Raw genomic sequence first — 20439 nt, forward strand, 5'->3', positions numbered from 1 at the left:
TGTAATTGATGTAATAATGTAAAAAAATCACGAATTTGGAAATTGACCACCTTTTAATATCACAGTAAAAATTGTTGTATTGATTTAATAAGTATATTGCTGCTGTTTTTTATTACCTCATTAGTTCTTCTAGTCACGTCTGGAGCTTTTTTTTTATTTTTTGGAATTTTTTATTTGGATATTAGTTGATCCAGGCTGCTGACAGGGGCGTTTTCTTTACAAGATTGGATATTTTTTTTTAGGTTTTCATCAAGTTTCAAATATATTTCCTTCTCTCATTTTAAACTTGTTGTTCATATTTACTCTCCAGGCTATATAGAGGTGTTCTCAATTCTTTATTATAAGGACTAGAGCTTAATTTTATTGACATTTTATCAATGTCTTCTCCGCAGTTTGTTGGGGCCTAATAGAGCCAACTTGCATAACATAGATGTTAATAACTAACCAACTACAGAATTATTTGGGGGTGGATGTGTTCCACCATTCAGCTTATATCTGTATACAACCCTATACTACCGTGTTCCCACTTTGGTCGCCCAGCAAGCTTCTTAGTTTTTACAGGAAAAACTGTGCCTGCTATCCCATAGACTACTTCAGTTTCCAGGAAGTAGCGAGACTAGGGTGTAAAAATACTCCTACTTTGTCATGGTTGAAAAAAACAAACAACAACATCAGTTGGCTGATAGTCGAAAGAAAAAAAATGTTGTTTTTGTGACGTCGATTGGTACACCCAGAAGCACAATATCATTATCAAGTGTGCAAGTTTACGTTACACCCCAAAACGGCAAGGGAGCGCATGCGATTCGCCGTATTTTCGACTTCCGGGAAAGTCATCTTCACAGTATCCCACCATGTTTCAAATAATTACCGCTGAGGGCAGCAAACACAAGCTGGAGTACTGAACAATCTAGTCTCCCCCAACAAAACTGATAAATAAGGGGCTGTTAACTGCAACAACACAGTCTACTACCAATATTTTAGTACCAACTGTACCAATTAATGATACAACATTACTACAAATGACAACCTATATTTCAAGTTTACAATGCATCCCAGAGAATGAATGTTATTAAGTAGACTCTAATTTCATGTCACCGCAGAGATGGACTGAAATCATGTCTAGTAACTTACAACATTATATGTAAACAACACATCGCATTCATACTTAACACAAGATAAAATACTAATATTTAATATAAATCATTAGTAATTTTTATTATAAAAAAGCACTGATATGCAAAGTTTTATAAAAAAAAGTTTTGCTTAATTTTTTTAATCAAAATTTGATTGTACAATTATTAGAGTCTTGCTAGAAGAATGATTGGCGCTTGAAATGTTGCATGTAAAAAAAAGTTTGTTTTTGAGAAAAGTATTTACATGCATTTACAAGTTTTACCAAATATATATATATATATTTGTATAAAACACCAGTGCAATTGATATTTGCAATAACTTGCTATTGTTTGTACAGCAAACACGGTGCGAAAGAAAACTGATCCAAACTGGAAATAGAAACTGGTGGGAGATCATTTCAAAATAGTACTTTCCATGTATTATTTTCATAATATATATATATATATACAAACTAGTTTTAACATTTTGGAAGAATTCAACGAAAACATACAAAATATAAACGTCTCTACATTCACTGCACTGGTGTGTTCACAACTAAATACATCTGTAAAGAATATAAAATAAAACAACAATGTATTCTGAATAGTACATCAACGGGCAAAAAAAAAATGTGAAGCTTGTACTCGTAAAAAAAAAAAATCAAATTAAAAGAAAAGTTTAAGTAACAGTCAACAGGTAAAAGTTTTGTTGTTGATTATTGCATATATGTTTCAGCACTTACTATACATAATAAGTAATAATTAAAAATCACTAAAAATAGCATTTAATTTTAAATAGATGAAAAAATGAATAAGATGCTAATAAAATTCATCCATATTGACTACACATATGCTAAACAATAATAAAGTTAATGCGCCAATCATGTGTACGTAGTTGATATCTTTTAATTTAAATTTTGGTATACTGATGTTCTATCTTCTTACCATGTAACTGCACATCAAGGTGGCAAGTTTTGGAAAAGCCTGTCATTTTTTTTCTCTCTCTTTTATTTTTTTTTAAAACTCGCTTCTGTAAACTTTATCAATATGTAAATTAGAATGTTCTCCAATGAAAACATTATTATTTAATATGATACAAAAGAAAAAAAAATACTGAATACTAAGGATGAAATTTGTCTGAAAACTGTGAATAGAGTCTTTTCAACGAGAAAAAAAAAAAATACAAAAATGACTGATATTTATTGAAGATGAGATCAATATAAAAACTGTGCCAGCCAGCCAGTGATACTGATTGTAATGACGTATTTGTGTACACAATGTACACACTGGGAAGAAGAGATTTTCAGCTATTTGCAGATCCAATTCAAAGTTCTTTAGTTATTACAAAATATTTAGTTATTGGAAAATGACCATTTGCTGGATACCTCTAAACTTCCACCCTCCCAAAGGACACTTTCAGATTTATTATTCTCTGTCTTTCTTTTTTCGTCTTGTACATGCTAAAATAATTATAAAGACTATGATAAGTACTGCCAGTGCCACAATGATTCCAATCCACCATGGATCCAGTAAAAGTCCATCCGATCCCAGGCCACCCCCATCACCTCCACCAGTATTAATGGTACCACCTGGCCCTGTAATAAAGTGGTGAAATATTGTCAATTTCTAATGCAGTGTCTTGATTTCATCAGTGGCAACTAAAGATGTTTTAGCAATTAATTGAATGCGCATAGTGGGACACTATTATAATAATGTAATATAGACAGTCTTATTGAAAATATGATTTGTACACAATTCAGATAATAGATGTAATATATAACCCACACATCAACACATGTATTTATACAATGTAATTCGTAATAATCTTGGCTCTTCATTGAAGTAGCTACTAAGCTGCATCTACTAAAATTACATCAGTCACACATTAAAATTACCTAGAAGTCATGTACTATAAAAATTCTAGTTTAGGCGTCAATTTTGAAACATTTCAATTTTTCCTGGTGCCTATATTATGTTTTTCATAGTCACTGATGCTTATTTATGAATACAATGTTTATCCTAACTAGCATAAACGATTAAACTTCCTTTTGACAATGAGCTGTTATCACAGTGAAAAGTGTTGAATACTTCTTCGATGCTCAGTTCATCTTTCAAAAAATTCTTTTTTTTTTTTCCCTTTATATATTATGTCGTTTTTTTCAATGAAATTAAGGCCAAAAGTTTGTAGTTCAACACTGATAAATCACTGGACTGATTAATTGCTACTAAATAAGCAATGTGTTTGTGTTTTAATTTGAAACGTGTTCAATACGTTTCATTAACAACCAAATTAAAATCTATATCTAAAAAGGTATTTGATATAATTTGAAGTGCAAATATGTGGGATTGATGTTATAATAAAATGGCCGTCAGTCAGCCATATTGATCAACTTCATCTTTGTGTTCAGTGTGAATGAGATCAGTCAAAGCATGTCAGGGACATGACACTGGAAGAACACACCGACCCCCAAATTAATATTCTTAAATATTCTGACTTAAAAAACGGGACTAAAAATAAGGTAGACAGATTAAAATGTTTTCAGGGCAGAGCTTCAATGTACACTTGTACAGTACTTACCTACTTCGCAGTGGTTGCCAGAGTAATCTGACAAACATATACACATAAACCTATTGATATTATCCACACATGATCCACCGTTAAGACAGGGGTTACTATCGCACTCATTGACATCTATAAAACAAATGAAATGTACATGGTAAATACTGCAGTAGACAATCGACCAGTGTGTTTCTATTATTAGCTTAATTGAGGACATGCGTCAAAATAAACTTAAAGCAAGGGAGTCGTCAGAATTAGTTATATTTACATTGTGAGAACTGGACTTGAGCTACAGTTTTTGAAATATCATTCACCAAATCGGTAATGAAATGAACATAAAACTTTAACGGCACATATACTTTCAATTTACGTTTGAGACTACAATCAACCGCACAGAGCACGTTCAGTCTTATTCAGGAAAACAGCATAGCACCACTACTTTGCAGTGTATGATGGGTACTAGCAGCAAGATAATTATTCATAATATAACACACTGTTCAGCTAGGTATACTATATATTTATAGAATGAGCATAAGGTTAAATATTCCTGTTTAATTTTGAGTGGTATATTTAGACAAAGGATATATAAGGATTTATAGCTATAATACTAAAACTCAAAATAATTGTTTGTTTTTTTACTCTATTGCAAATTTCTATTACAAATAGTCGTTTTGACCAATCACAATTGTGTATTCAAACATGTGATAAAACATTGACCAATCACAATGGTGCATTCAAACATGTGATAGGACAGACTTACTTGTTTCACAGTATAGACCACTGTAGCCAGGTAAACAGGTACAATAGTATCCAGGTTTTTGATTAATGCAAGTTGCACCATTACGGCATGGTGTTTGCAATAGACATTCGTCTACATCTAAAGTTGAAGAGAATTCAATAAAATTAAGTTAATTTCTATTTAACACTGCAGTGCAGGCATGTATCACTCACAGTTCATGGTACATTATGTTCTAATAATAGCATATATAAATAGTAGAGTCATATTTGTAATTATATCTCCTAGAAAATATACACATGAGATACTCAAATTTTAATGACCAATTAATTAATGTTCAAGAAAACAAACAAACATTTTGAGTTACTGAAACCACAAGAATTGTTGACAACAATGACCACGATCACAGCACAGACAAAAAGTGATTCACATTCATGACAAAACAACAATATTAGAGGATCGGAGTACAAGGACAAATGTAGCTACATGATTATGTTGCAAATCACTATTTTACAGTCCATCCATAGACTACTCTTAGTATCACTCTAAACATTTTTTTTTCAGATGGGGGCTTGTCATTCAAAAATTCAGCAGATGAGAATGATTGCAAAGGAATTTAAAATCAAAAATTAGAATTCATTTTGAACAAGTCCAAATCAACGATTAATCTGTTTGTTTGAATGAAAAGATGAAATGTTAATTGATTGAAATAATGAAATGTTGAAATGAATTTTTTTTTCTCATAAAAAGAGGTGGCATACAGAATACATTTGAGGTACATGACTACAGAACAACCGTCATGCATTTGGCGATACCTGAAACTGAGTTATGACTAATTCACACTTTACAGATAATAAGATTGTGCTCTTATGTAATAACACTCACCTTCAGTGCAGTATTTACCAGTCCATTCAGGGGGACACTGACAGTCATTGCCATCTAGAATTCCACCATTTTGACAACTAACACTCACTGTGAGTGAAAAAGAATGTATAAACCATATTATTAATCATTGTCACATGTACTCACAATCCAATATATATATATATGGAAATCATATCAAGTAGACTGAAATCTATGAAAGCATCTTATAAAAATAGTTGTGGATATGATTGAGTATTCAAAATTAGACCCATTTATGTAAAACAATATTTTTTGTTTGGATCAAAAAATTAATTGACTTGCAAATTAAAATAGCTTGTTGACATTATGTATTGTTTTGTATCAAATCTGCCTCCAGCCAACCCTGGTCATTTCACAACTTACCAGTTTCACAAAAGGTTCCAGAGAAGCCCAAATCACACAGACATAAGAAACTGTTGACACCATCCACACATGTTGCACCATTCTGACAGGGAGTTCCAATACAGTCATCTATATCTGCAAAAAAATTATTAAAAATAAACGAAATCAGCAAGTGGACAAGAAACTGCTATAAAACTAAAAGTAAAAATACTGTAGACTTTCCAACTAAACAAGCAGCCTGTCTGCTGAGATAGCTCCGCTGTTAGCAATGCACATTTCGATTAAAGGACTGAAGATATCATTAGAAAATGAACAATATGTATAGTATCAAAGCAATCGGACTTGTTGTTTTCAACAAGAATTCAAAAATATCACATTTTACCAAAAATTACAAAAATATTCATCAAAATTAGAGAATTGAAGATATCATCATGAAAGAAACAAATCTAAGAGAGGTCTACCCAAGGTACATATACACCAAGTATCAAAGCAATCAGGCTTTTAATTTTCAAAAAGAAGTTGAAAAAGTAAAAAGTTGACACTGACGACGAGTGCAGACGGACAATCACTCATATGATAAGCTCCGCTAGACGAAGTCGACAGCAGAGCTAAAAATATACATCAGTTTAAACTCCCCAGGGCAACTAGCAGCTTTTATAATCTACTTATTTTGAAATTAAATATCTCTGTATGTCAAAGTTTAAAAGTTAGAGTTCATCAACTGCATCAATACACTTACTTGTTAGACAGGTTGGTCCACCATAGCCAGGTAAACAATTACAGATGTATCCTGGTTGTTTGTTTTGACATGTGCCGCCATTACTACATGGAGATATTCGGACTACACATTCATCTACATCTAAAGTAATAAGAAAATAAAGGGTTATTTTAGCTGTCTGCAACTTTATTTACATTTCATTTATAAAACACTTATAAAGAAGTTTTCTGCTCTTCACTGTAATACTCTGAGTTTTGTCACTCTTAGATTCTCTCGAAGGGATTAAAATACCATAATCAAGATTTTTAAAGTAAAAAAACGACAAAAAAATTAGCATTTTGAATTTAACAGTACATGGGATCAAACATGCCCCCCTTCCATCCGCCCATAGACAATCCATCCAAGTTATGGGTGTATAATTAAACATGGCAGAACTGTTTTATACATTACACACAATACATTATAATATTATTTCCAAAGTGTTTATTCTGTTTGAATAAGTACATAATGTATTGCTCAAGTTCCCATTCGATAAAACAATTAATATACCGGGTAAGCATGATTGCAGAGTAAATTACATTTTACAACATAATTCCAGTGTTAATATTTAAACATTTTGTCTCATTTCTAATTTACGCTGGACACAGCATTTCATTCCATTCTCTAATGGATGTGATTTTTCGGGAACCCTGGGTAAGGTTGTCTTGACCTGGTTGATACTGGGATAATGCATTCAATTTTTCAAAATGGAATCCTCCTACATACATGGCATAGCACAACCGAGAGGATCTATTATATGAACAGAGAGATTGACATTTACCTTCACTGCAGTCATAACCAGTCCATTCAGATGTACAGGAGCATATATTTCCCATCAAGGTACCACCGTTTTGGCATGAGGAAATTTCTTGCAATAAAAAAAAAAGCAGACACCTTATCATTGAGCTATTTTGTTCATCTAAAACCCCACTGTACTGAATATACCCTCTATGTCTCTCTGCAAATGCAGGAACCCCCTCTGCCTTCCTGCTAAAAGAAATAACAATTGAAGCAGCATACCTTCAGAACAGCGATCACCACCATATCCTGGTTCACACTGACATGAGAAACTATTGGTCATATCCACACATGTTCCACCATTCAGACATGGCTGACTTAAGCACTCATTAGCATCTGAAAAAAAAAATTAAAGTATGAATTTAAAACCCCTCAAAATAAGTCTGTCTAATCACATGTTTAAATACACAATTATGATTGGTCAATGTTGTATCACATGTTTGAATAAACCATTATGATTGGTCAATGTTGTATCACATGTTTGAATAAACCATTATGATTGGTCAATGTTGTATCAAATGTTTGAATAAACCATTATGATTGGTCAATGTTGTATCACATGTTTGAATAAACCATTATAATTGGTCAATGTTGTATCACATGTTTGAATAAACCATTATGATTGGTCAATGTTGTATCACATGTTTGAATAAACCATTATGATTGGTTGAAATGACCATTTGTAATATAAATTTGTGATGGAACTAAAAACAAATTATTTTGAGTTTTAGTATATTATGATAGCTATCAACTACCATATCATTTGTTCAGATTTAGCGCAATATACAATCTCTAATCAACTCAATTTTGTTTATTCATAAGACTTAAACAAGCGAGCAAAAAAAGACAGTTTACTCACCTAATTCACAGTTTAATCCTTCAAATCCGGGAATACAATTACACATATAGGTGCCAGTGAGATCAACACACTGACCACCATTCATACATGGACCTATAGTCAGACATTCATTGACATCTATAAATGTGAAAAAAAGACACAAAAATGAGTGAGTACGGAAGGTGCATTTGGATTTGAACCTGTAGACAATTTGATGCAAAATAAACAAAGAAATCGTGTAAAAAGGCATAAAATGGATTCATTCACAGGTTAACCTGACACACAACATGAATGAATGTTGTGTAGTTGGTCAATAAATTAGGACATTTCAAGATTTCTTTCACAGTCTCAAAGTGTGGTGTAATTTTATACTTTGATAAAACACTAAAGTACTCCTATTCACAGCCACTGCTTAACCCTGCATTATAGTTCTTGTGGAAATATAAGTAAATTGACTCACTTTGTGAACAGTCGTCGCCTTGCCAACCATCCAAACAGTTGCAGTAGTAGGTACCACCAGCTTGGATACATGCTCCATTGTTATAACATGGTAAATCTTCGCAGTAATTCACAGCTGAGAAATGAAAAAAAAATAAATTTATTAGTACACATATGATTATGCAGTTATGATACACAGCTTTGTGAATTTGCATGTATTTTTCTATAATTTCATTGTTAATTTTGAACCAAACAGAACGAAGTACACATTGCCATCCTAGACATCTCCAAAACTGGGTTACAAACAAGTTCAAATATTAATTATGAAAATGGCTGTCAGTCAGCCAAATTCTGATCACGAAACAAATTTAGATACATTTATATATTATTATGAAACAGTGTTTGTGTAACAACCCTGAACAAGAATTGCATTGCATGCCAGAGAAACAGGAACAGTTAACCATTTTGAATTGAATATCAAAATACAACAAGCCCTTTGTATGTATTGTCATCATTTCAAGTTGGACACCAACATGTTCGAGTATAAGAATACATACCTATGTTAAGTCCATAATGGTGACTAGTTGGATATATTTGATTGAATAAAAAAAAACTTATGTATAGTCTTTCTACCAGACAGACACAACTTGGTTTTAATAGGTTTATTTTAAGAAAGATCTTGGATTTGTCATAACTACTTACCTGTGGTGCAGAACTGTCCAGTATAACCTGTTGCACAGGTACATCTTACTTGATTTTGACCCACATCAGTACATGTTCCACCATTTGCACATGTGTAATCATCACAAGTAATCGTGCCGCCAATTTCTGAGTAGAAAGTACCGTATAGAGGAATGTTATTTTTTAATGTCTTTGTAAAAATAATAATGCCCAGAGAAAATTACCCATCTTGACCAACTGCTGAAGCTATCACTGCTGGACAATGACCGAACAATGAAGCCATCATCAATGTTTAATGGTTAATGAACCCATCTTGACCAAAAGATGACCCCCCCCCCCACCCATGATTATCATCTGATGATGTGCCCATCATCCAACTGATAATGTACCCACCTATTTCACACCTCGTTCCTGTCCAAGTAGGAAGACACCCACACAAGTAGGTGTCATCAACTAGCCCTGTACATACACCATCATTCAGACATGGATTGGGGAAACAGATATCTGTGTGAAGAACAGAGAGGAATTACAGATATGATGTGATTGGAACTGACAAATACATGCAACACAAGTCATGGGTGAATCTGATACACGGTAGTAAACTTAGCAGTTTCGAGACTCATTCTATTTGCAACTCTCTTGCTAGAATAAATGTGTTTACAATTTCAAGAATAACAAGCATGGTTTTAAAGCATAAAAAATTTACATTTTAACTGACTGACTGAATAAGTACACACAATATAAAGAGTTTGAAAGTAGAATATGTTAATTTTTTAAAACTAGCGCCGAAGGCGCATATTAGTTTTTATGTTTATATAAGAGATTGCATACTTACCTTTGGTTAATGAAATTTTAATTTCATAAACAAATGGGATAATTGCCAATTATCATATAATACTGGTTAAATAAAATCGAAATAACAGTGGATAGCTCCCGTAGGGGGCGTCCTTCCCCTGTCATCTGATTTGCATACTTCCAGATCTTTTTGACCACGATATTGATTCGTAGCTATTTATCTGGGGTGGTTTTGGGTGGGAAGGTAAGTATGCAATCTCTTATATAAACATAAAAACTAATATGCGCCTTCGGCGCTAGTTTTAAAAGTTTATTACAGAGTATTGCATACTAACCCCTTTGGTTAATGAAATTTTAATTTCATAAACAAATGGGACAGATTACCAGAGAATATCTCTTGGCAGATAAATACTACCCCACCTGATTATGGAATTGAAAAAATTCCATCCCCCCAACTGTATAACTCCCGCTAACTGAATAATTCTTGCAGTTGCGGAAAGTTACATGCCCTATTGTTTCGTTACAACTTGGCCTGTCACTAGGTAGCCTAACGAGTGTAGGCCCTGTGACTCGGCCGCTAGGTCTTTCAGGTAATAAGAGAGAAAAGTGTTGCTAGTTTTCCAGGACCCGGCTGCTAGCACCTGGGCTAAAGAAGCTCCGCTAGCAAATGCCAGTGTATTACCTATGCCTCTTAAGTCATGCATCTTGGCAGTGACTTTGCCTGCCTCTGTGCTCAAATACTTATCACTATAAGCGTGGTAAACCGTCTCTTTTACCCATCTCGCTAACGTGAATTTCGACGCCGCTGAGCTTTGTTTACCTTTTTGGTAACAAACGAACATCGACCTTTGACCCCTTCTGACCCCGGAAGTACGTTTCTTATAATAAGCTAGCGCACGTACCGGACAAAGAATTCTGTCTTGTTTTTCATTGGAAATATTGCTCAGTGCCGGGATAACGATCGGAGTCGCCGTCTCGTGCAGTTTCTGATTTTTTCCTCTGAATTTTACTGATGTCATTAAAATCGCTTTATCGGGATAAAACACCGTAAAATTGTCTTCAAATGACAGAGCGTGTATTTCGCTAACTCGCCTCCCTGAAGCGAGTGCTAGTAGAAAAACAGTCTTTTTCGTCCAGTCCTGTAGTGACGCCAATTCCTTCGGTTCGTATGGGAATTGTCGTAGCGCTTCAAGGACTACTGACAAGCTCCATGCAGGTGCTTTGTACCTCTCCATGGGGCCCGCCTGTGTAATAAAGCCCTTGAACAGATCGGAGATTGTCGGGTCATCCGAAATGTTTTTGTCTAGGCTTAGTTTGAGTACAGAGTTGATCGCCGATTTATAGTTTTCTACTGTCCCCGGTTTCAACTTTTTTTCGTTGATCAAATAAGAAAAAAACTCCGCTACTTGGGGCAAAGAGGGATAGAGTGGATGTATATCCCCTGCAAGACACCAATTACGAAATTTTTCTCAGTGGTATTGATACAATCCATTTGAGGAATCCCTAAGCCCGGCCGTCGTTGTTTGCGACACTTGGCTTGAAAACCCTTGCGCAATTCTAAATTGCTGGATAGTTTCCACACGTGAAGTTGGTACAGCTCCGGGTTGGTTGGTGTATAACCGCCGGGTTGTGTCAACGTGATTTCTTGTGGCAGGCTTCTCGGATGGTCCGTTAGCAGAGACAGCAGTAACGGAAACCAAGTCTGAGACGGCCAGTTCGGTGCCACTAGAATCATGTGCGAGTTCTCCGATTGTTCCAGTTTTTGTAACGTTCGGTGGATCAATGGAAATGGTGGGAATGCGTAACTGAACATTCCGCCCCACTCCATCTGAAGTGCGTCCCACGTCAGTGACTGTTTGTCCGGATAACGCGTCACAAAAACGGGACGTTTTTTGTTTTCCGGTGTTGCAAACAGATCTACCTGGGGTTCCCCCCACATGTCGAACACTAGGTTTACTGCCGTCTGTGACAGCTCCCATTCTGTGTCGTCGTAGGGTTTCCCCCGGGATAGCGAGTCCGCTACACCGTTTTGGACTCCCGGTATATGTTTGCACATCAGCTCGACTTTGTTTTGTGCACACCACTTTAGCACTGCTACAGCATGGTCGTTTAACGACTGTGATTTCGTTCCCCCTTCCTTGTTGAGGTAAGCTACTACAGTCTGATTGTCGGATCTTATTAACACGGCCCGGTTTTTTACCGCTTTTTTGAAGGATTGCAGGGAGAACTGCACCGCTAGCATTTCCAGTCGGTTTATGTGAAATTTCCTTTGTTTTTCGTTCCACTGACCGTGTGCAATCCCGTCCATGCAGTGCCCTCCCCAGCCCGTCATGGATGCGTCCGTCACCAACGTTACTGTCGGTTTCGCCTTGTCCATGGGAATCCCCGCCGTGAGGTTCTTGAGGTTGCCCCACCACGGAAGTGATTCCAGAAAGGCCGGTGTGAACAGTACCGGTTTTTCGTATTTTATCCCGTCCTTTGATAGTCGCATTTTTAACTGTGCGTCTAACACTAGGCGTTGGATCGGTCTGGACTGTAGCGCCGCTCTCGGTACTAAGCCCCTCATCGAAGTTAACATCCCCACTAGTCGCATTACCTGGCGTAGTGTGGCTTGTTTTTGTTTTAGAAATGATTGTATCATTTTTTGTACATTGTCGATTCTGTGCTGGGCTGGTCGGATCATGCCTTTCTCCGCATCCAGTTCCATGCCCAGAAAGACTATTTTCTGCGTCGGTATTAATTCTGATTTTTCCATATTTATCAGAAAACCTAGCTTTAACAGTAGACTGACAGTCCGCTCGGTTGATTGACAAATCAGGTTCCGATTTTGACTTTTTATCAGCCAGTCGTCTAAGTAGGGGTTGACGTCTGCTGCGTTCTTGTGCAGTAACGCCACCACTGTGCGTAGAACTTTTGTAAACAGAAGTGGGGCTGACGTCAGGCCGAAAGGTAGGACGGTGTACTGATACGTTACACCGTTCACCACGAATCGTAACAAGCGCCTGCTTTCTGTGTGTATTGGTATGTGCAGGTAAGCGTCGGTCAAGTCGAGGGACGTCATCCAGTCCCCTTTTTGAATTGACGCTCTCACTAGTGCCGGAGTTAACATTTTGAACGTTTCTTTCTTCACAAATTTGTTCAACTCCTTTAAATCCAGCACCAGCCTGTACCCACCGTTGGATTTCTTGACGGGAAATAACCTCGAGATGAAAGAATTTTTCGGGTTTTGTACCCGCTGAATTACCTTTTTTTCGAGTAGTATTTCCACGCTTTCTTTCAGTATTGTTGACTGAGTAGAGCCCGGTTTCCCCGAAATACATGTTCTTTTTTTGCATTTCGGTTCTTTTATCAACGGTATTCGATACCCGTGTGTTATTATCGATATCACATACGGATCGTTTATAGTTTCTTTCCACCGGGGAATACATTTCTGCAGACGCAGTGCCACCGGCGTCGAGGGACTCACCAACCCTCGGTCGCTTGTGGCGGTATACATTGACATCGCCGATTTCTCCATTTCCCCCTGGAGTGAATGCGGCGTTATATCCCCGTTTAACGTCCTTCCCCCCCTTTTTTTCCAACCTGGAGGGGAGTAGGGACTCTGCCTTACGGGTTTCTGTTTTTTCACCGGTCGATGCGTCATTCTCCCTAGGTCCACGCATGCGGCCGACCGTGTTTTTGTTGTGCACGATTGAGTTCCCGCCATCCTGGGCACTGAACAAAATCGCTTAATGCACGATGTTTTGCACGACTTGGTTCCCGCCGACCTGGGCACTGAACCGAATCGTTTAATGCAAGTGGTATATGTGTAAGGGGATCTGTGGTTTGATTTGTTTGACAAAAATACTCGGAGACTTGAGTAATATTTGACATGTTTAATCGCACCTTGTTTTGATACATTACCATATTTGCTGACGTATAGTCAGGAAGACTTTTTAGTGTTACCAGTCTGTTTCGAGAATTGTTTATTCTGTCGCTGCTGGTTTTCACTTTTTCCTTTTGCCTGATTCGGGTTTGCCTTTGCGTTTCCCTTGGGCTGACCCGTAGTAGCTTGGTTAACTGGCTTCGCCTTGGTCGCGATGCTCTGTTATTAGCGGCTTGCTTGGCTTTAAAGGCGCCTTCGATCATCACACGGTTAACTTTTGCCGCTGCTTTCTCATTCAACTTAGAATTCACAGCGCTGAGTTTTCCGTCGAATAATTTGGTCCCTCTGAAATCGATCGTCGCCAATTCGTTCTTGATTTCAGCGTTGGCGGCTGTCTTTAGCATAGCGGACCAAACTGCTGCACGGCGAGAGTGTTGAATAGTCGCTCGTAACTGGAGGTGACTCTGTATTATGTCAGCGTCGACGACGTTAGTCGCGACCAACAGCGGCTCTAATGTGCTAAACAGTTCATCCTTGGTGATGTTGCCTGTTTTGAATTTCGCTAACTGAATTTGTGTAGTAGTAGTGAAAAATTCTCTATGGCTTATTGCAAGAGAAGTGTCCCAAACGTTGTTTTCCAATCTACATAGCGTTGACTGGGACAGGCAATACGGGATGTAAACTTGTGGTTTGCCGAGTGGATGTTTCGTTATACTTCCTTCGGCGACCATTTCCCGGACGCATGGCTCCAGTTCTGGTGGTTGTACGCCGAGAGGTCGTTCGTGCAGGCTGGCGTCGGTACCGACCGGTGTTTTCCACTCATCAGCGGGCGGTATGACTTTTTGGTAGCGTCTGCTCCAATCGTCCCGGTTAGTCCCCAAGAAGTCGTCCTTGGTGGCTGTAGCGGTTTTCTCGGTAACTTCACGATCCCATTTGCCTCCTCCGATCACGCGTTGTGTTATAGCAGCGCCCTGTGTCAGTCGGGGAGACCATGGTAGCATTGCTGAAGTCGTAAAAGTGTCCTTTTTCGGCAGTGTAGACAAACCGATCGAGAAACGTGGGGCGTCCGCCATCGGTGGAATCGGTAGAGGTAAGATTTTCTTGACCATAACCGCACCTTTCGTGATAGCATCGGAGCGGATTTTGAATTCGGGGTCCTCCTTGTCGGTACCACTCGCTGTTGTGGTTTTCGACGAGCCGGCCTCCCCCGCGTTGCTTGTAGCATCTTCAGTAGAAAAAATCACGCCTGCCTCAGCCAGTGCGTCTTCAACATTTTCTCGCACCACTGTTGTGTAGGATTTTTTCTTTTCCGCCTGGAGAGCGCTGACACTCCATGCTTTTGGTGGTACCTCTTCGTCTACTGGGTTTTCCAAAACTTTAATTTTTCTGGTCAGTAGATCCACCTTGTTCTGTAAATGAGCTATAACACTTTGCTCATTGTCAGTCTCCTTTGGACGTTTTTGGCTGGGTTCGTCTGCCAATAGTTCGTCCTCAGCGTTGGTTGGTACCGATGAAACCGAAGACTCCTCCAAATGACGTTTTTTTTTTTTTTTTTTTTTTGGATTTCTTCTTTCCTGATTTTCCCGTTGACTTGCGTAGGCGGGAATCCCAGTTCCAAGTTTCTATCGGCCAGGCGAGGCAAACACCGCAGTTGATGTGCCCATTACATTTTCTGCCACATGGAATGCAAATACGGTGATCATCGTAAGTGAGCATCGATATATGGCACTCTTCACACTTTCGTCCGAAAGTGTTTGAATTCGAAGTGCTGGGATGAACGGTGTTCAACTCTCCGGTATCCATATTTTCCGCCATCTTGAAACTGAAGGCGGGCTTTTGAGTTTCGTTACTAAAACTACAATTTTTTACTCAAGGTGACTAAGTACGAAGTTCTTGATGTCCAAAAGAGCTTCCTGACACACTAATAGTTCGGTGGCTGTGTTGATGGGTGGTAACAATGTATTTCCACCGCAAAAACAATGATATTTTGGCAAGCCCAAATTTCAACCGTGAATCAATCTCGTGGTTAAAAATGGAAGTATGCAAATCAGATGACAGGGGAAGGACGCCCCCTACGGGAGCTATCCACTGTTATTTCGATTTTATTTAACCAGTATTATATGATAATTGGCAATTATCCCATTTGTTTATGAAATTAAAATTTCATTAACCAAAGGGGTTAGTATGCAATACTCTGTAATAAACACATACCTTGCTGTTCACAGGTGAGTCCAGCCCATCCAAGTTGACATGTACATACAAAGCTCTCTACACGTTCCTCACAGACACCACCATTCTGACATGGATTACTCACACAAGGCCGTGTGACTGTGTTATGAGACATTAAAAAAAACAATAATGTTGAATGAGTTATAAGAGTAACACTTAATTTGTCAATGAACCTGGACTCAATGTTATGATGGGAAATTGATATCAGCAAAGTAAAGGTGAAAAGTTTGTATACGTTGGAGAATGTAGTTATGAATAAATGGTAAATGGTACTAAAATGTAGCAAGAACAGATACAGTAAGAAGTATGGATGGTATTTTGACAAATATTAAGTAGCAACAATGGAAGCTGAGTTTTTAAGCACATAGTAAATATGAATATACCTTGGTCAATGCATCATAAAATTTAATTAGTTTACTACATAGTTATGTGTGGTAATTACATAGTAAACTAGTTCTTACCAGGTAGAGAATTATCCATAACTGTCACAGATATGCCTCTCTCAGTCTTTTCATGATCACTAGTGAACCGGATCCATATGACATTACCCGTGGAGATGTAATTATCAGGCCACTCATCGCCAGACTGGTGTATGATACGACTCTCCAGATTATCAGGATTGTTGCCATTGCCAGATTCAAACCAATCATAGTGAAGTTCAGTGACGTAATCATTAACCACAACTCGAATACGCCTTCCAGGTGAAATGGAAAGAATCCACAGGCAGTACTCATAATCTTTGTAGTTTGCCGGGTAGTTAGGTGTCTGGATTTCAATTGATCCGCCATCTGGTATAGTGTAATTGACAACACAACCCATTGCTGTTGGTGAAACATTGATAATAAGCATCAGACATTCACAATGTATCATTTCTCAAAAATACAAAACAATTAATAGAAAAAACAAACAAATGCTTCAACATAATTTCCACACACACTGTCAAATAAATAATTTAGTTCAATATACATACATGTAAACAAAATTTGAATTGTGCAATGTACTTACGGATCTCGCAGTGAAAACCTCTCCAGCCAAAAGTACATTCACATACATAACCATTGACAAAATCAATACAGGTACCACCATTCAAACATGGATTGCTTGCACATTCATCGATAGCTGAGAGGACATATATAAAAATAAAGACAGTGTCAGGAGAAAAAACTAGATTGGATTTGGATCAACCTGTCTTAGTATGTACCTCCAGATATCAACATAGGGTGGGAAAACTCACATGTACTTGTACAACAAGATGCATTTAACATATATAAATACCCGGTATATAAGACATTCTAGCATATGCAGTATCAATTTAATGTTAATATTGATGTTAATTTTCTATTGAATGCAACACATAAAAGGTGATGTCAAAATCTTACCGATTTCACACCTGCTTCCAGTCCAACCAGACGGGCAAATACAAGTGTAGTACGAGATATGATTCTCGCAGGTGCCGCCATTCATGCAAGGTGAACTCCTGCATGGGTTAATAGCTGTAAGGAACCATACCAAACAAGAATTGTAATGATGCGATGCAACCAACAACCAGGTATACCATAACTCAAGTTTTTTTGAGATGTATGAATAAAGTTGTATTGAATTTCAGGCAGATGAAAACGTGAGAATTCAGCGATTGGGTTGTTGATATTTAGAGAAAAGGAGGGAGATCATTTCCAGAGATCCAATATGTGCTTTTAGCTGAGCTAATATACATCTATACATATTGATTTGTTGACAGACCAATTTTATTCAAAACAGACTGTATATAATGTAATACATTTGGTACTTACGGATCTCACAGTTCAAGCCTTCAAACTCAGGCAAGCAAGTACAGGTATAGTAAGTACAGTAATTGTTACATGTACCGTCATTCTGACATGGGCTATTAGCGCAAGCATTTACAGCTAAAAATAAAACATGGAATGGAAGATTGTTAAGACTTGTATGATACATATTTAGGAAAATGAAACTACTTAACATCCATGGAAGATTCAGATTGGATTAAAATTTGGAATTTGAATTTTTACACCTCAATCGATTCTACAATCCACTTGCTCTAACTTCGAACCGTAAAAAAAAAACAAAAAAAAAACATGAAGATTGAATGACAATTAAACTCACAATTTTGACAACGAAGTCCTCTCCAGCAGTCCGAACACTGACACTCGTAGTACGTCTGGTAGTTTATACAGACACCAGCATTCAGACAGGGTGATGATTCACAAGCATCCAATCCTGTACAGATAGACAGTAGTAAATGTAATACCATGTATGTTTTTAGCACAAAAATATATTGAACACACCACCAATACTCCACAGATGCGTTTATAGTGTTTACATCCTCTTTTGGATCAAAGTTGTCTTTCCTCAACCAGATTTATAAAAAAAATACATTTGTACATTTTAAAGAATGGCCAACATTCAGAAAGTGAAGATAAAACTGACAGCATACTTACTAATTTCACAATTTGTGCCTCTGTAGCCAGGCGGACACTGACATGTATAATATCTGCAGAAGTCATCACAAGTACCACCATTTAGGCATGGGTTGTTAGTGCATGCACTTACAGCTAGGAATAGAAAAAAAACACACTAATTGTTTAAAAGAGGTAGATAACACATACCCATAATGAATAAGACTTGAACAGTATAATTTTACAATAACTGTACTTGTTTGTAATCTTAACTTAAAATGATATTGGTTTTGTGTTTACATGACACAAAACTCACAGACAAGAGGCTGTAAAACAGAAAGTGTCATCACTTTTAACAGCATAACTATTCAAACCAATATAATGCAATGTCTTGGTGTTCACAAACTAACTTACAGATTTCACAGTTCTGTCCAGTGTGGCAGTCATCACAGGTACAGGTGTAAGTATATGATGTTGGACAGCCATTCTGGCATATACCGTCGTTCTGACATGGGTTGGTGGAACATGGATTGGCCACTGAAATAAAAAAAATAAAACAAGAAATTAAAAAAAAATTACATCCTATGACAATTAGGACACGTACATTTTAGATTTCTTTTCAAATTGCATTTGATAATGAATTGACAAAGTTTTGTTAACACATTAATACTTACAGACATTACAATTGCCACCAGTCCAACAACTACTACAGGAACAGGTGTAAAGGGAACAAGAGTTTTGGTCCTGTAGACATGCACCGCCATTCTGACAGGGGTTAGCATTACACACACTGGTGGCTGAAAATAGAAACACACAACATTCAACCAATGGTTATTGCTAAAATTACTCATTTTTTAATGTGTCTAAATTCTATGCTAACTTCTGATTAATATAGTATTTTGTTAACGCCTTTTTATCTAGGCAAGGATTAAATATAAAAGAGTACTGCTAATTCAAAATTTTGTGACCTGACCTGTAAATCTATTTACATATTCATATTTATATACTTTTCTATTATTAGATTAGAATATGAAATACCTTGAATATGAAGTGACTAATTCATTGTACAAAGAAATATTTACATTCTAAACATTTCTAAGAATACATTATTCATTTAAGGCAATTCGCACTGAATTTTGCATTAGTGAGTATGTTATTACGGGAGAGAAATTCTCAATGTATATAACAGACAACAGTGGATACTCACTAAATTTTAATGTATATAAAAAAAAAAGTTTTAAATGCTTCATTGCCCAATGCCACCTAGGAAAATTTCATGATAGAAGGAAACAATTTTACAAAAGAAAGCAAAATAAAAATTTGGGAAAATGTTCTATGACATTTCAGACACTTGATCCTTAAAAAATTGTCCAATCATTTTCAGTATCTTATGACTTTAACCTGTACAGATAAAAGCATAAAGAAAATGACATATCTTAAATTTAGATCAACTCCTTAGGTCAAGGCTCTTCAACCATTTTTAGAGACACAACTTAACTGATGCAGTTGAGATTGGAGGAAAATACAAAATATCTACCATTCTTGTAATTATCTAAAGAGAGTGTGTTTGCAAACACAAGTACTTACATATATCACAATTGGAGCCAGTCCAGCAGCCTGCACAGGAACATGTGTAGTAGTTGCAGTAGTTTTGACAAACACCATTATTCTGACATGGATTACTAATACATACATCAACAGCTGATGATAAATAAATAAAAATATTATAATATTTATATCAGATAATAATAGTGCATATTTCACAGTTTCACAATGACAGTTTTTATAGTTTTACTGCCGAATTTTTTGTAATCACATTGTACCTGAAGTTTGTCCCAAGTTTTCCGGGTTTGAATACTGTCTGATAATTATTACAGATTGTGATGTGTGATGTGATGCTCAGGTGTGTATTGGTTGAAAATTTAAAAAAAAAAAAAAAAAATAGCAAATTGGAATCAATATCAGGAATGA

The 20439-nt window shown here is 36.8% G+C and overlaps 1 protein-coding gene across 1 annotated transcript in view; it reads right to left on the bottom strand.

The window, feature by feature from the left end:
- Positions 1-1189: 1189 nt before the first annotated feature.
- The window catches only part of LOC100376308 (uncharacterized), a 138905-nt gene continuing 119655 nt past the window's right edge, over positions 1190-20439 (bottom strand). Inside the window, exons 208-229 of the mRNA XM_085502838.1 lie at positions 20056-20169; positions 19143-19265; positions 18883-19005; positions 18511-18624; positions 18176-18289; positions 17845-17958; positions 17434-17547; positions 17060-17173; positions 16516-16875; positions 16037-16153; positions 9559-9669; positions 9187-9312; positions 8507-8620; positions 8068-8184; positions 7431-7544; positions 7192-7278; positions 6393-6512; positions 5675-5788; positions 5294-5380; positions 4433-4549; positions 3691-3804; positions 1190-2701 (exon numbers count right to left, since the gene is read on the bottom strand). Coding sequence (XP_085358964.1) covers positions 2538-2701; positions 3691-3804; positions 4433-4549; positions 5294-5380; positions 5675-5788; positions 6393-6512; positions 7192-7278; positions 7431-7544; positions 8068-8184; positions 8507-8620; positions 9187-9312; positions 9559-9669; positions 16037-16153; positions 16516-16875; positions 17060-17173; positions 17434-17547; positions 17845-17958; positions 18176-18289; positions 18511-18624; positions 18883-19005; positions 19143-19265; positions 20056-20169 — 2792 coding nt within the window. The 3' untranslated portion in view covers positions 1190-2537. The remainder of the gene's footprint in view (positions 2702-3690; positions 3805-4432; positions 4550-5293; positions 5381-5674; positions 5789-6392; positions 6513-7191; positions 7279-7430; positions 7545-8067; positions 8185-8506; positions 8621-9186; positions 9313-9558; positions 9670-16036; positions 16154-16515; positions 16876-17059; positions 17174-17433; positions 17548-17844; positions 17959-18175; positions 18290-18510; positions 18625-18882; positions 19006-19142; positions 19266-20055; positions 20170-20439) is intronic.

This window comes from Saccoglossus kowalevskii, chromosome 8 (assembly GCF_978046115.1).
Source record: "Saccoglossus kowalevskii chromosome 8, keSacKowa6.1, whole genome shotgun sequence".
NCBI lineage: Eukaryota > Metazoa > Hemichordata > Enteropneusta > Harrimaniidae > Saccoglossus > Saccoglossus kowalevskii.